This window comes from Micromys minutus, assembly GCF_963924665.1.
Source record: "Micromys minutus genome assembly, chromosome: 25".
In the NCBI taxonomy this organism is placed as follows: Eukaryota; Metazoa; Chordata; class Mammalia; order Rodentia; family Muridae; genus Micromys; species Micromys minutus.
Window position 1 is genome coordinate 11,388,056 of NC_137960.1, and position 16,913 is coordinate 11,404,968.

The following is a 16,913-nucleotide window of genomic DNA, read 5'->3' on the forward strand; positions in this document are numbered from 1 at the left end:
CTTTATTAGCCCTACAAATGATAAAACTGAGTCTGGGAAAAACCATTTCAAGTACAAAGCCTTAAAGTCAGAGTTTCTGTTTTGATAATATGCGTATCTCAGGATATTGGGGCTTCTCATTGACACCACTGAATCTTATAAACACTTAAGGGTTTTATACTTCTGTCTCAGTTTAATACATGTTTTTCAATACAAAGGAAAGAGCACAGTGATTGCTTGGGTTAAATGGCCAGTCAATAAATGCATCAAATGCCTCTTATAAAACTGGAGTGAAGCTGGCACTGAACCACTTTAATGTATTCATTAGATTATAATCTAAGGAGAAGTGGACAAATTTCAAAAGCATTAGAGAATATTTGGAAAAATTAAAACAGATGAAATAGCCAGTAGGGAGACAGGGTATCACTTTCTTTTTCAGTTGGTGTTATAAGAAAACACGTGAATAAAAGTAGCTGAGAAGCAGGGATTCCTCCTGTTTGTCATGTGCCATCAGCTAATATTATGATGGGATTTATTTGTTCATGAAGTGCAGAGGTAAACAAAATCCTCCGTTCCATCTGTGGCTACTGATAGCCTTTGCTCCACTGGGCATTTTGTGTACCATCCAATGTTGGCTCTACTGTATTTCATTCAGTGTTTAATTGTTGGAAGAGAAACTATGTCATTATCTGAAGATTTTTTTTACTGTGCATTTAGACCTAGGGTTATTTTTCTTAGTGAGCACCATGTTTATAACAATAGTTGGTGTTTATCCACCTGAATCCAACAGAGGGCACATATTTCACATGCTGAATGCAAGAAGTAGAAAGTGGTGCCAGGCTAAGGGGGCAACTGTGGCTTCATTATCCTTGAAAACACCAGAATATTAAAGAACAGGGAATCAGTAATAGCAAGCCAGTATGTGGCACACACTCCAACCTAGCACTTAAGAAGCTGAGCAGAGGCTTTAAGAGTTCAATTCAGCCTCAAGTTCAGAGAGAGACTCACAAGTAATTTAGATAGATCAATAATGACATTTATGCTTAAGTCAAACATGGCAGATGATGTCATTACCAAACTGATCTTAAGGAAGCAGAGGACCTAAAACCGAGACGTTAATACCACTTTTAAAAATGTACTTGTATTTGTTTATTTAGAATTGAAAAGCAGAAAGGAGATAGGTTCCTTGTGGCCACTTGGGGAGAAGGACTAAGATCCCCTGAATCTCTCATGTCTATGTATAGAGTCCTTAAAAATGTATGTATAAGACATGTACATATAAAACATCCCACTCAAGGGGCGGCCTTATAGTGACATTTTTAACATCCTATAGAGGTAGAGCTTCCAACAAGTGAGCCTGAACATTTTGTGACATAGGACATTACCCACAGCACAGGCAGAACGGACTCAGGTGCCTGACCTATATAAGCTGTTCCTTCTAAACTTCAGTTGTTTCAGACAGGCATCAAGTCTTCGTTCACAATAAATGGCTGGCAGTCATTACTTATGATCCTCTTTGTGTGGAATCAAATCAGACCATCAGACCATTGAATGTACATCTTTCCCAGACATCATGAAACAATGGAGAATAAACTACCAAATGGTTCAGTAAACAAGGACTTTAAAAATAAATATCATACTTTTGCTTTAAAAGGATGAACCATATCAGTGGACATACCATTTTGAAAAATAACACTTTTTTTTTGTATTTATGCTGCTAAACTAATGAATTTTTTGGCTGGTCTTGGATGGTCACTCCAAGGCACATATTCAAATCATGGTGTCTGATGTTTGCTTATGTTGCACTCTGAAGTCTTGTGGATGCATCAAAGCATTTTAAACCGTGAGCTATCCCAAGTCTAATGTCCACTGTTACCTGTTACCTCCATTCCCCTTATGTGACTGAGACATCTTTGCCTTGCCTACTTCCAGTGAGACTTTACGGCTTGGGAAAAAGATAAGCAAAATTAGCACGAAGAAAGTGTTTTCAAAACCCTCCTCATGGCTCAGCCAAACCAAGATTATAGTGATATGGAGTTAGATCTACTAATAAAGAAAACCCTTACTCTGTAAGATCTTCAATCTTCTTTTCCACTAATGTAGGGGGCACATTGGAGACAATGACCTGCATATCCAATTGATTGACCACGGAGACCTGCAAAGTAAAAGGAGACTGTATTTAACTTCTAAAATTTAAATTTCTACATTTTAAATATCAACATTATCTCTTCCCTATTATCTCTAGAGTTTGTAGTTTCTTGTTTTTAACTCACCACTTGACGATTTTCGTTTTTGAAAAATTACAGAATTTCCTATTGGTCTTAGGATCAAACCACTGCATGAAATAGGTAGAGTACTTGCTGTGGACCTAAAAGTTAGATGCTAAGTGGATTTTATTATCTTGGCTTTGAGCTTGCTTTTGAAAATCTATGATAACTGTGGTGGTTTTGAATGAGAATGGCTTTTATAAGCTCATATTTGAAGGCTTAGTCACCAGGGAGGGGAACTGTTTGAAGGATTAGAAGGATTAGAATGTGTATCCTCCTTGGAGGGACTGTGTCATTGGGGGTGAGCTTTGAGGTTTCAAAAGCCCATACCAGGCCCAGAGTCTCCCTTTCTCTGCCTATGAATCAGGATGTAGCTCTCAGCTTCTGCCCCAGCCTGCCTACCAGCATGCCCTCTCCCATGATAATGGACTAACCCTCTGAAACTTTAGGCAAGCCCCCATATAAATGTTTTCTCTTTCAATAGTAGACTTGGTCATACTTTACAGCAATAGAAAGGTGACTAAGACAATGGCACAGGAGTGGAACTTTGGTTGAACTTGATTTCATTGGTAAGAAACACCCAGCAGATTAAAAAAATACCATTTTGTATTTAAAAATTTAAAGACAATTTACTCATTGCTGTGGGTTACTCTGGAAGTAAAACGAGTTAGAGATTCTGCAGGCTTCTTGCATACAGCCCTCATGTCTATTCTGTTGATTTTAACCCATGGAGATGCCTGCATACAAATCTACAGGGAAGCTAAAATTATCAATGTTAGCAAGAGTTGATGGCTATGCTGTATTTATTTAGTATTTAATGAGATCCTTCTATGATTATATAAAGTAAAAGTGGTAGTTCTATGTTGACTGCATTCTACTTTATTTTTCTTGGGAACCCTACAGCTTTCAGTGTTATCTTTAACTATTATAAGTAGTTATTAACATGACTCCCATTTAAATAAGATGACCATTGAACAATTGGAGTATTTGTTGTGTGATTTTTGATGGCTAGTTTTATGTCAGCTTGATACAAGCTAGAGTCACCTTAGCGGAGGGAACTTAAGCCTGTAGAGCATTAGTAAGTGATTTGGGAGGTTCAGTCCCTGTGGATGCTGTGATCCCTGGGACAGTGGTTCTGGATGTTAGAAGAGAGCAGGCTAAACAAGATAAGGAGCAATCCAGTGAGCAGCACCCCTTCATGGCCTCTGCATCAACTTCTGCCTCCAGATTCCTACCGGCTTTGAGTCCCTGACTTGGTTCGTGATTTACCATATACGAGCCATATAAATCCGTTGCTCCTCAATTTGCTTTTGGTCATGGTATTTTTGTCACCACAGTAGTGACCCTAACTAGGGCAGAGATCAAAGTATGTATCATTAATATAGGGATTTTTTTTGCATTCTTTTTCTAACAAAGATTATTTTTATGTACATTTGTGTTTTCCCTGCATATATGTCTATATGAGGGTGTCAGATACCTGGAACAGGAGTTACATACAGTTGTGAGCACCATGTAGAACTGAACCTGAGTCCTTTTGAAGAACAGCTAGTGCTCTTAACAGCTAAGTAATTTTGCTAGTCCACCATAGCTACAGTTTAATAATCAATCCTTTTATGTGAGGGCTGGGTTGCTATGTAGTTTGTATGCCGTCCTGCTGCCATATATTTGTACAAGAATCTGAAGTCTAATCTTAAAAAATTCCTACACATATCCATGTACCATCACTGTCACATTAGTGTGTGCACACCAGAGCCATAAAATTGGATACCCCAGATTGATTGTAGTAAGTACCAAGTATCCCAATATAATTTGCCGTAGGAAATGCATTCATGTTCCCATATAATTTCCATATTGGCTCCAAGTTATCTAGATGCACTTATTAATAGATGGATTTCCAAAGCCTCTATGAATCAGACAGGAAATTTAGATGACAAAAGTAGACAAAAGAGTAACTGACTGGGAACAGAAATCTGCAATCTGATGACATCCGTTCCTGCAGTAGGGTCACTGCTGGCTTCCCTTGAGCATTGCCAAGTATAAAAACCGGTCCAAGCACTGGAAGAAACTGCTAATTATTAATGTAATACTGGAATGTACAAATATGTCCACTACCCTGTTTTCACTAGTTAGTACAGTTGAAAATTCATTGGATTGCCTAATGGCATGGCATACAGATTTGGCAATTCTAATCTCTTCATGAGTAAGCTGCTAGTTTCTACAATGGGACACAGATTGAATGCTCACATTACTAGAGCTGATAAATTCTTCAGTGAATGAACAATAAGCAAAATACTGAAAATGTAAGTGTTCATACAAAGTAAGGAGCACAATGGATTGTTGTAATGCTGTAAGAAGAGCACAGGGGATGGGGGGGGGAGGAGAGTCTAAGATGTAAGAAGTCCCTTTTAGTCCTCACAGTGGAGATGGAAGAAGGTTTGCTAGGGTCCTTGGTTCACTTCCTGTTTATATTCCCTTCCTATCTAGGTTTCTGTAAGAAAACTCGGAGAAGAGCTATGAAAGGAAAAAGAACAGAGTTCACCACTTCTGAAACCAGACTCAAACCTGCCACTTGAATAACCATCTTTTTCCTCTCTGATTCACCTAAAGGCAAAAATATTCGCCATCTTCCACCAACTTTATTATAAACTGTTGTGTCTGTAATAAGAATGTGCCCATTGACTGCCATCTAGGATCACAGCAGAATTTAAATCCCTGTGCCGTGATCTCATACACCAAAGATCTGAGGCACACTGAGTTATTGAGTTACATGCTGTGCTATTTTTCATCACAATAAATGACTCTACATTTGTGCAAAAAAAAGAAAGAAAGAAAGGAAGAAAGAAAGAAAGAAAACCGGTCCAGATCTGCCGCACCACTGTTTCCAAGGAACTAGGTTCAAGATATTGCAGAAAATATTCATAACTCAACAGAATACCATTAAATTTAGTGTGGGCCTAATATGGTGTGAGGCTAGTTTATCTTCTCAAAGTCTGTATTAAGAATCTGTCTGATTCTTAATAGAGTCAAGCAGTGGGCACTGGAAGTTTGAACTGTTTCTCACTCCTTATCAGCAGCCACACCCCATCCACATACTTGTTTTTGTCTTTGAGTTTTAAGCTTTCAGAAGTAAAAAAATACACAGGGAAAAATCTCCAGGACTGTGGCTCTAAAACTTGCACATCCCATTCTCCCTCCTTTTCCCTCTCCTCTCCTCCTCCACATCTTCTTCCTTCTCCCTCTTTCTTTCCTTCTGTCTTTGACCTCTTCCTTCTTTTGCTTTCCCTCTCTTTGTTTCTTCCCTTTATTTTAAACATCAGATTAGGAAAGATCAGGCAGGGTTGCAGTGAAGCCCAGCAGCCTGAAGGAAGGCAGCTACAGCAGCAGGCGCAGTAATCAGAACCCAGTCTCTGTAGGCTGCAGCCTCTTCCTCTCCCTTGTTGCTGGGATCTACCTCAGAGTCAAGAGCTATTGAGTTAATGATGAAACAATTGCGACTTCTACTTTGAGAAAGGATGCTGAGGCGACATTGTGGGCTGTGGAGAGTCCCCAGGAGGGTCTCACTATTTAGTGCTTTCAGTGTCTCATGTATTTCTCACCCAGACCTTCATAAATGGGGCCTTCGGCAGACACTTTGAAAGTAACCCCTTTGGTCAGGAATGGTAGGCCATGATTGAAATCTCACAGGAGAGGACAGGCAAGCTTGGCATTCAGAGTGAGACCCTGTCTCAACGCCCTCTACCAATTATTGATTTTGTGTAAGTGTAAATTTCATACCAGATTTTTATTAATCCGGGTCCAAAAAACATCAGGCACACTCCAGACCGAAAATACTAAAGCTTGGACCTATTTGGCAGGTCTTAATTAGATTGAATAAGGACCCGAAGGATCAATGAATGGGTGAATAGAGGAAAGGAATCAATGAATGAATGAGTAGAGGGGAAGGAATCAATGAATGAATGAGTAGAGGGGAAGGAATCAATGAATGAATGAGTAGAGGAAAGCAACAGCAAGAGCACAGGACAATCAAACTGGTGCCTTCTTACCTAAGGTAAAAGTAGGATTTAATCAAGGGCATGCTAACCCAAGAGTGGGGACTGTATTATAAGCATTCAAAGGACTTGGGGAATGTGGAGCAATGCTGTTTATCTGCCCTTTTTGGCCTCTTCAGATGAGGCTTATTGTTTGTGCTACTTCTTGCCAACCCCTGCACAGCAGCACAGCAGGAAACAATGCTTATTAGGTCATCAAAGGCTCCATCTACACTTGACAAAGTGAGCAGACAGTTAGGGTTCTGGTGTCCAGGTGAATCGATGTCTCTTGCTTTATGTAAGAAAAAAAAGAATGAAAGGCACACTTCGAGTTTATCGTCTGGCGGGTGTTCACCCAGATGTTTGCTTTCCTTCTGGGAGCACAGCAGCGGAAAGGAGGAGAAGATTCCCCCTGGCTGGGGAAGGAGAGGAGACGTGTCTGAGAAAGTGTGGGACAGAGCGTTTAGCTGCCATGTAGGAGCTGGGGGAGAGCAGTCTGAGAGGCTGTTCAATTGGATCCAGGGCAACAAAGACAAGATGTAGGATTTAGTAAGTAATAACTTGGGAATATTGGGGGGAGGTGGAGTAGCCATGTGGAGGTTAGGAAGTTACCCAGCCATTGAGCTGTTCAGGCACATCAAAATATGTGTGTGTATCCTTTCATTTGGGAACCTAGAACACTGGCCGGGTAGAGAGGAATGTCTATTACAAAGACAGTATTAAATTATAGCTTAGGTTATAGTCTTTAAAGAAATCCTGGACCCTGAATGTTGCTTTTTAAAGCATCTGTGCCAAACACATATAAGCATTTAAGAGTATATTTGTCTAAATTCTCCATTGAAATCACTATGTAAATGTTTCCAAAAATTTACAATTTACTGTATCACAATTTTAAAATACTGTCACATAATTGCTTGCTTTTTCTCTATACAGGCTGATTTCAAATTGTTTAGAAATACCCATGTGTACACTGTTGGGATGCTTTGTGGGACAGAGTAAAAATAAATGTGGTCAAAGAGGAGAAGCATGTGACTTGTTTACTTTTTTACATATATATTTTACATCTAGGTAGTTTAATTCTCCCGTATGAGCCATTTCTTCACCTCCCGTCACTTATTCCTATGAAAGTCAACATTGCCATCCTATAGGACATGCACTAAGTCACCAATTACTGACCCTACATAATTTTAAATTTGCATTAGAAATTTAAATTTTACATTAGAAAGATAAATGTTAACAAAATTGATTCAATTATGCTTTCAATCAATTATTTAAAACAGTTCAACACATGTCGAACACAATCCCAACATGTAATCATATGAAATGCTCCATGGAGATATTTGGCTTCATCAATGGCGTCTTTGGAATCCAATTTCCTCTCATACGCCCCTCCCCCTGCCCCCAGATTTCACTGTGGCCCAGAGCATGTCGAATCACTCAGCAACTACATGAGACTAATAAATAGTGTTTGCACACACTTATCCTCTCCTTGTAAACTGTGACTGTTTCACAACTGGACTTTGCTATAGACCCACTTGTTACAAAATGAAAAGAATGGTTTAATAGCCTTTTTAGGATCACTGTTGAGGATTGCTCTTTTGCTATGTATCATAATGCTCATACTGCCCCCAAAGATTTGGTTGTCCCAGTGATAAGAGGACCTTCATGTACACCAAGAGATGCTATGTGACCTTGCTCCTTAATTTAAAACTATTGGTTGAATAAAGAGGGCAACAGCCTATATAGCTAGACAGAAGAGAGGTAGGTGGAGTTCCAGTTCCTGGGTTTGGGGTCTGAGGAGAAGAGAGAGACAGAGAAAGAAGAAACACTCGTGAGAATTGGCCATGAGGACAGGCTAGTCAGAGTAAGAGCAGCCAAGATGGAATATGGCAAAGTCGTATCTCAGGGCTACTGATTGGGTGGCAGATACTCAAACTTAAAGGGTAGTACTGTCCAGCTTGAGTGCTAATTAAGGCTTATTAGAAATAGAAAGGTTTTGTGTCTTTTATCTGGGAACTTGATGATCAAAGGCAGGGTAGAAGCCCTCAACTGAGATTAAATAATTGCTACAACACATCATTGTGTATTTTCTTCTTTGATACTGTAACAAAACTTAAATGTTCATTTCTACAACCCCAGATTTCATTTGAAATCTGAAGCAAGGATTATGAATATTAAAATTGTTCATTTTTCTTATAGTTCTTAGGGAATCTTTTGTTCGTACTTCAAATTAATATTTGGTTACTTTTTTTTCCACACAACAGTCACACATAGTCCAGATGGGGCTAGAACTCTGTATGTACTTGATGGTGGCCTTGTAATTTGTATTTTCATGTCCCCCCATCTCCAAAGATAGAATTACAGAAGTGCACTCCCATGTTTGAGATAATGGTTGAATGTCAACGTGTCTTTGCCTTTTGGATAATGTTAGTTCAAAAATTTCAAATACTGACACATTTCATTATACAAAATGGTAAAGAAAATGCTTTTTTAATTATGACCACTAATCTCATCAGAATAGTCACTGGATAATGAGACGCTGTCAAGTTCAGAGTGGGAAATACAAGCCTTTTAGTGTTGTGACTCATACAGGAAGGTTCCAGCGCTGTCATCAGAAACAAATACTGCCATGCGTTTCCCTTGACATGAAGACTTACTTTGTTTAGTCTTTTGTAAAAGACTTTCAAATATTCACCTTGAATAAACATATTTTATGTCTAGGTTGTTCCTTCAAATTAAAAAAAAAATCTATTCTATGAAAGAAGTGGGTAGTTCAAATTGAATTTTTTTTTGAGATAGACATCATTTCTTTTTATACTTCCCAATTTTTCACACAAAATATTTAAAGGAGTTAGTTGTTTTTGATAGTTAGATACTTGGTGGAAAGAAAATGATAGACAGGCAGATTCAGGTAGATGATAGAGATATATAGTTTCTGCGATCTATGAATTGGCAGTGAGATTTGAGCAGTTTTACTACATAGATGGTATTTTAAATTTAGGGTACCAAACATCTTGCAGTGATGAGCAGACAATAAACAGAGCGCATGGCCTGAGCCTTGTCAACCGCAATGTTTCCAGGTGAAAAGAAAACAAACCAAGAAAAGAAAACAAGAAATCAGAGTGATGTGGTTAAATTATGAAACCCAAGTTGTTTGCCTGAAGGTTACTAGGCAAGTGGGACCATTTAAAGCATAGGAGAGCATACTTTTGTGCATAGATTGTCAGATATTGTCGGCATGAGCAGAGACCCAGTGAAAGGAGAGTCAGAATTCTATGGTAGTTCGCACATATAAAGAAGGATGTTGTGTTTGGGCATTGGACCATTCTTCTGGCTGTGGAATGACCATGAGGTTTTGTCGAAGCGAGACTGGGGTGGTACATGTACTTAGTGGCGTCCACCTTCCCTGACCATGGGCTTGCTGTGCAAGTTGCTTAGGGGCCCATATAATATACGACACGAGAACAGAAACCATTTCCTTTCTCTGGTTCTTTCTTTCCAGGTAGACATGTTTTTATGGACAAAGATGCGAGGCCTTTTGACTCCATACACTGACACTTGCCTCTGTGACACTCTGAGGATTCTCAGGATCAGGTCTGCATCCTTAGCCTTCAAATTCCTCACACTTAGGTTTCTTCTACTGGAGGATTTTGTCACCTTCTCTGGCTTCCCAACAGTCAGACTGGGAGTACGGGACTCTGCAGCCTCAATGGGCTTGTAGATCAATGAAATAACTCCATTGCTATTGTTTTTACAGAGATTGTGACTAAAGAATGTGTAAGGAAAGGACGTTACTTTTTATATCATGGGCCATTTATTTGGTTGGATAAAGTACCGAATATTAGTTCATCAAGCATGGGGGGCATGTAGGTTTCTCATAAGAGAACATATGAGAAGAAGAATATTCAATTAAGCAGATTGAATGTCGTGCTGGGAACAAGAAAACCAAAATTGTATGAGTACATTTGATATTGTGATTAAGGGTGGGAGGCTTGAAAAAGAGATTTAGTGGTGACAGAACAGGTAAATGTGGCTTCAAATGATGCAACAGGAAGCAGGGCAGAGTCATCAAGGGAGGGAGCTCAAGGAGGTATGAGTGCGGAACACAGGAAAAAATAACCTTATAAGATGTGGAAGAGGTTGCCAAAAATAAGCCGGGACAATTGGAAAATACAAGCCAATCTGTGGAGGGAGGTCACTGGTGGGGGTAGGGGTCCGAGCAAAGACTGAGAAGTGACCACACTACAGCATGAGGATCATGATGCCAGCAAGCTGGATGAAGATCACACCAAGCAAAACCAGCAAAGACTCCATAGGAACTGTAAGAACCCTCCCTTGATAAAGTAGCAGTAATAAATGGTGTGAAGACATACCATACCCTCTACTCTTACTAATGCCTTTGACGATTGTCTACTGCTTCAGCACACAGTTCCAGGGTATTTTATGTGGCTTCCCTGTCTCATATAAGCCACTGACTTCTACCATTAGCCCCTCCATCATCCATGTTCCCTCTCATGCACTGTACATTGAGTGAATAACTGAGTTACTCACCCCTGTCCTCATCTACCTTCTATCTTGGCTTTGACATCACCCTCACACCCTCTTCGTATGGATTTTATCTGGCCTTTCTCTTAACTAAAAAGATTGCATGCTTTACTATGGAATCATTTTTATAAGCTTTATTTATTTTACTTTATATGAGTACACTGTGGCTGTCCTCAGACACACCAGAAAAGGGTATTGGATCCCATTACAGATGGCTGTGAGCCACCATATGATTGCTTGGAATTGAACTCAGGACCTCTTGAAGAGCAGCAGTCAGTGCTCTTAACCACTGAGCCATCTCTCCAGCCCATGAAATCATTTTTTGAAATGTCTTTTCTGATGCTGTCTGCTTGTAATAGAAACAATATATACGTATTATATACATAAAACATGTTTTAAATGAATTTGTTTCTTCATAAATATATAAATATTTAGTGAATACCCAAATATAAATAAACACATGTAAATACATACATTAAGTGTTTGGTTTATAATTACTATACAATTACTTTGAATTTTAAACAAAAGCATAAACTTCACATTATAATAATGTGTTTCACTTTTACTCACATTACACATAATGGTTCATCTGTATTTCCTTGTGATTATTTTATAATATCTTATGTATACTCAGCACACTAACCTTATCATTTATCCCCTACGCTCCACAATGTACATTTGTTAAATGTAAGAAAAGGAAAATGTACATTATCATATGTAAGGTTTATAGACCTGTGTTTGGTCAAAAATCTGTGTCACCCATAGCATTTTGTATTCAAGGTTTCTTGATTAATATTGACCTGTTTTTCTACAATGAGAAAAATATTCCTGATGCCGACATGTCAATAATAGTTAACTCGGTGAGAACCAAATGAGACATGTAACTTACTAGGACATACAAGAGAGTAGATGGGCTTTATTTTGATTCTTTCTTGATATAATAAATGCTCAACAATCACCCTACTTATAACTGTTACTAATTATCAGTAAAAAATTCAAATGATCTCCATGTCCACTTTGATATTAGATGTTTTGGCTAAAGTTAGAGTCTATTTGCCCTTAAGATGACCTTAAGATGAAATTGTATTCAGCCCAAGAGAAAGGAAGGAAAGGAATACTGTTTTATGTAGACACACGTAACTCAGAAAAGCATCATTTCTACCATCATTGGAGATCCTGCCTAACAAAGAAAATTATGTATATTGGAATATAAGCTACCACAATGTATGTTCTTTTTTTTTTTTAACTACATAGTTCATATGCCCTGATGAAAATGTAATGAGATTTACATTTTAGAGAGTCTATTTCAAAGTATTATTGAAAGTGCAAACAGCAGAAACACTCCAGGCTCGTGTCTTGTGCCCCTCACGCATGCGCTTACCAGTACATCCGCTTTCCCGCTCAGCCCCTTCCCGTAGTCGTCCGTCGCAATCACTTGAAACTTGAAGTAGGATCGTCTCATGTTGTGGAAGAGCATCGCTGTCTTGATGAGCCCTGTGTATGTTTCCACCACAAACCCCTCTTTGCCCTCTTTAATCGGCGGTATGATGAGTCTGTAGGCCATGGCACTATAATTTCCTGTGTCCCTGTCAGTGGCCTAGGAAGGAAAAAGCAGATGATAAAATCGTCAGTTGGACAGAAGAAAAAGCTACCTGAAAACTTATTTCTACTTCCAAGGCTACTAGTGTATTAATAGCACAGTACATGTCTCCCAAAACTCTGTTTCTCTGAATATCGTTATGCATATGCAGAAGATACATCTGCATATCAAATAGTTTTCATCCCAATGATAGTGGCTCCAGGACAGTTATTGGAACAGATAAGGATCCAATCAATCAAGTTTTATAAATCTGTCAGGGTGAGTTCCAATTTAGGCTATAGATCCAAAACAATGGTCACGTGGAATCTGTTGGTTACATGATCATCATGTTGCTCTGGGTATGTTCCAGCCCAATTTTTTTTTCAGTAATTTTCTTTTGTAATTGTAGAATCTTGTCTCTAGTTTATTCATTAATACTTTGGTTATGTTTTCCTCTCTTCCAACTCCTACAAGGTCCTTCCTACTTCTCTACCCACAAAAGCTCATGTTCTCTTTCCTGTCAAAAATAATTAAAGAAAGAAAGAAACAATGAAAAGAAAAATTTAAAAAAAGGAAAACAAAAAACAAAAATCAAAGTTTTGACCTAGCATGTAGTCTAAGAGGCAGGTGACGTAAGGAACTGTATAATGACATATCAAATTAAAATGACTCAGACGTAGTTTTTCACAAATACATTTATGGTTATAGGAGTTTGTCATCCAGTTAATATTGTACCAAGATCAGAGTATCACAGATGCCAACTCTCTCTTTCATAATCCCCTTGATTAAATGGAGTTCCTAGTACCAGGGAATTATGGTGTACAGGCTTAGGGTTCTTATCATTAGGTATAAAAAGGGAAAGACTATTTGGAAGTTGGCTACCAACAGAATACAATTACACTGGTTCTCTGGCTTCTACTTAAAAGGAAGTCTTCAGGATGTCAGTTTCAGAATTATTTCAAAGTGAAATGCTTTGGAAGGAAACGGTGGGGCCTGGAGTGGTTCTCAGCATGGAAGAGCACTGGCTGCTCTTCCAGGAGACCCAGGTGAGGTTCCCAGCATCAACATGATCTCTCAGAACCATTTGTTAGCTCCAGTTCCTGGATCTGATGTTCTCAGGACCTCTGTAGTAGGCACCAGGCACACAAGTAGTGCCTAGCCATGCATGAAGACAAAACACCTACATACATAAAATAAAATCTATAAACACTATTATGAAAAAAATAGAAATTATATAATATATCCAAATCAAAGACCAAAGTGTCTACAACTCAATTAACTCTTATACAGGCAGAAGAGGGATTTGTAATGGAAGCTGTAAACCTTCACATTTTGTTTTCCACTTTTAATTTCCAGTATATAATATGAAAGGCTAAATGCAAGAGGAAGACAGGAAGGAGGGAAATGCGGATAAGAAACACACTCCGTGACAGAGCATCTAAAGCTAATTGTTTTTCTAACTCTGACATGGACTTTGCATTTGGGGTAGTGAATAAGTGCATAAAATATATTCAAAAAAGAACATATATTAAAAGAAATTGTGGGTGAGAAAATCAGATAATGTCCTCAGGATTATATGTAAATTATTCAGGATAGGCATCATTTGGAATTTCTGACTTTTGGCATTTCCTATTGCACAGTTATTCATCCTTTTATCAGCCCTTAACCTAAAAGCACAATATAGTATGAGTTTTTAATTTGCACTAAAACTCTGAGAGCTGTACCCAAGTCATTTAATAGCAAGGAAAATACTGCTAAGGAAGCTACTGTTCTAATACTGATGTCTAACAAAATGTTCTGCACGCTGATAGGGATCATCTCAAAATGTTAAATCCTAGCAGCAGAAATCAACCATATATTACCACCGAGAATTTGAAATGAGGGTTAGGTGGCAAAGGAACCAGGATTCTCACTTGGTCTAACTGAATTACAGTGTTGGTGCTGTTATATAAACAATGACCATAATAAATAATAGTCCACATACAGTAAGTATAGTATAAACTTGACTTGGCTTTAGGCTTTATGTATAGTCTGAACATTTCAAGCATCTCAGGATAGCCCTATCTATCAAGGAAAGTATTTTATACAAAATAACCCAGATACCTCAACTTGAGATTAAAAAAAACAAAAATAAAAACAAATTACAACTTGTCTAAGTTTCGGTCATGGTTAATTCTGGTTGCCAGCTTGACTAGATTTAGAATTACCTAGGAGACACACCTATGGGTGTGGCTGTTGGGGGGCATTTCCAAAGACATTTAACAGAGGAGGAGAGATGCTCCCTAAATGTGGGCAGTACAGTTCCCCAGACTAGTGTCTCAAACTGAACAGGATGGAAAGGCAGAGGAAGCCATGCGGACACCAGAATCCATCTGTGTGACTACAGATGCAATGTGTCCCGCTGCCTCACTGCTGCCAAGCCTTCCTCGGTATGACCGACTTTATCCTCAAACTGTGAACCAAAGTGAGCTCTTTCTTCTTACGTTGCTTTCATCATTTTATTCCCCCAGCAACAGCGTGACGCCACTTGCTAAGTTTACTCAGCGAGAGGAGGGTAAGCATGTGACTTTAGGTCATTTTCTCATGTGATCTAACATTCTGCTTAGCACAGCTGGGTTTGCGCATTGGAGTTCCAGGGATGAGATTTTAATTAACTTTTCGTTGTCACTTACTGGAGAAAGAAAGAGTAATTAAAGGTAACCTTTTAAAGCATTGAACTGTGGTGACTTTCTTCATTTATTCCTTTAATGAAGGACAGCATAAGAAAGAAAAAAAGCGATCACAACTAAAATTAAACAGAACCTCATCCAACTAACCAGAGGCATGACTGTCCCTACTCTGAGTACATTTGCTACTGGTGTCAAATCAATCGAAGACGCTGAACAAGGGACTGGGAAGATGGCTCAGATAGTAAAGCAATGGTCTTGCAAGTATTAGGGCCTAAGCTTGATTTCCAGATATCACATTAAAAAAAAAATTCTGGGCATGGCTGGCCAGTGAATCCCAGGGATTCTCCTGTTTCCACCTCCTCAGAGCTGGCCAGCCTGTCTAGCTTACTTGGTGACTTCAGGCCAATGAGAGACTCTCAAGATAAATAACACCAAAAGCATAACACTTCAGGTTACTTTCTGGCTTCCACATGCGAGTGCGCACAAACACACACACACACACACACACACACACACACACACACCTACATATACATAAATGCATGGACCCAGCACATACAAATATACAGAAACAAAATTGATACCTCCAGCCTTTACCTTTTGGTTAGGGTTAAGATTTCTCTTCAAAGAAATAATATATTGCTCACGTAAACTTTGAGATATAATAGCTGTGCCTAAAGTGTACCAAGTTATGAGAGTTCAGAACAATACATTTTGAAAAATATGCGTGTCTGTGAGGTCCCTATGTATATTAAGGATCAAAACTCCTCAACCATTCATGTCGAAACTCATGCCCCAGTCAGACCCACATCTCTCAGGGAAGCCATTTGACCTGGCTGCATTATTGCTTAGGTTTGCTCATTTTCAAAGTTTCTATTGATAGATTCAGCACAAGTCCTACTTTATGACTCAAGTCTTCCACTAAGGTTTGTGTTGTGAGGCTCAATCCTGTTTAAAGATAAATGCAACACAATGAAATTTAGGTAGGAAAGGTGGTTACTGGACACTCATAGTGGTTGCTTGGTATATTAAGCCAACTCACAGTTCTTACTAACTTCCCATTTCAAAAAAATTGTTTTGCTCTCTAATTTACTATATTATGAAAACTACCAACACAGTCATATGTCATAATAAATGACTGAGGTATTTCTTATAGTAAGCTTTTTTTTTTTTTTTGAAGCAAATCATTTTGTATAAAACTCAGAAATATCAGTCCAAAATTCTGCATATTATGGTCATAAAATAGTAGAAATGAAATATGTTTAAAAGGCGGGTTTGGTAGATGTTTGAATCCCTGCCTTTGTATGATGTGCAGTTTTAGCCTGCTTTCATTTCCTCTTTTAAGGGACACCCTACTCAGCAACCTTTTTTTTTTTTTTTTGGATAGTTTATATATTTACATTTCAAATGTTATCCCATTTTCTGGTTCTCCCTTCTCCCACCCCCCCCCCGCTTCTGTAAGGATGCTTCCCCTTCCACCTACCCACTCCACTCCCACCTCAACACCCTGACATTCCCCTATATTGAGGAAAGGAACCTTCAAAGGACCAAAAGCTTCTCCTCCCATTGATGCCAGACAATGCCATCCTCTGCTACATATGCAGCTGGAGCCTTGGTGTGTGCTCTTTGGTTGGTGGTTGAGTCCCTGGGAGCTCTGGGGGAGGGGGTCTGGTTGGTTGATCTTGTTGTTGTTCTTCCTATGAGGTCGCAAACCACCCCTTCAACAACCTATCTTAAAGATCTCACTTCTGGAGGTGGTCGGAGAACAGCTATCAGGAGCTTGTGGATTTTGGGAGTACTCTAATGAGGACAGAGAGCTGAATGATGGTTGTCTATAGAGGTAACG

General features: G+C 38.9%; 1 protein-coding gene across 9 annotated transcripts in view; it reads right to left on the reverse strand.

Annotated features, from left to right (window-relative positions):
• The window catches only part of PCDH15 (protocadherin related 15), a gene marked incomplete at both ends in the record, with an annotated part of 610,552 nt that overhangs the window by 41,833 nt on the left and 551,806 nt on the right, over positions 1–16,913 (reverse strand). For all 9 annotated transcript variants that reach the window (XM_080938401.1, XM_080938402.1, XM_080938400.1 and 6 more), the window contains 2 exons: positions 2,046–2,134; positions 12,201–12,416. In XM_080938401.1, coding sequence (XP_080794527.1) covers positions 2,046–2,134; positions 12,201–12,416 — 305 coding nt within the window. The remainder of the gene's footprint in view (positions 1–2,045; positions 2,135–12,200; positions 12,417–16,913) is intronic.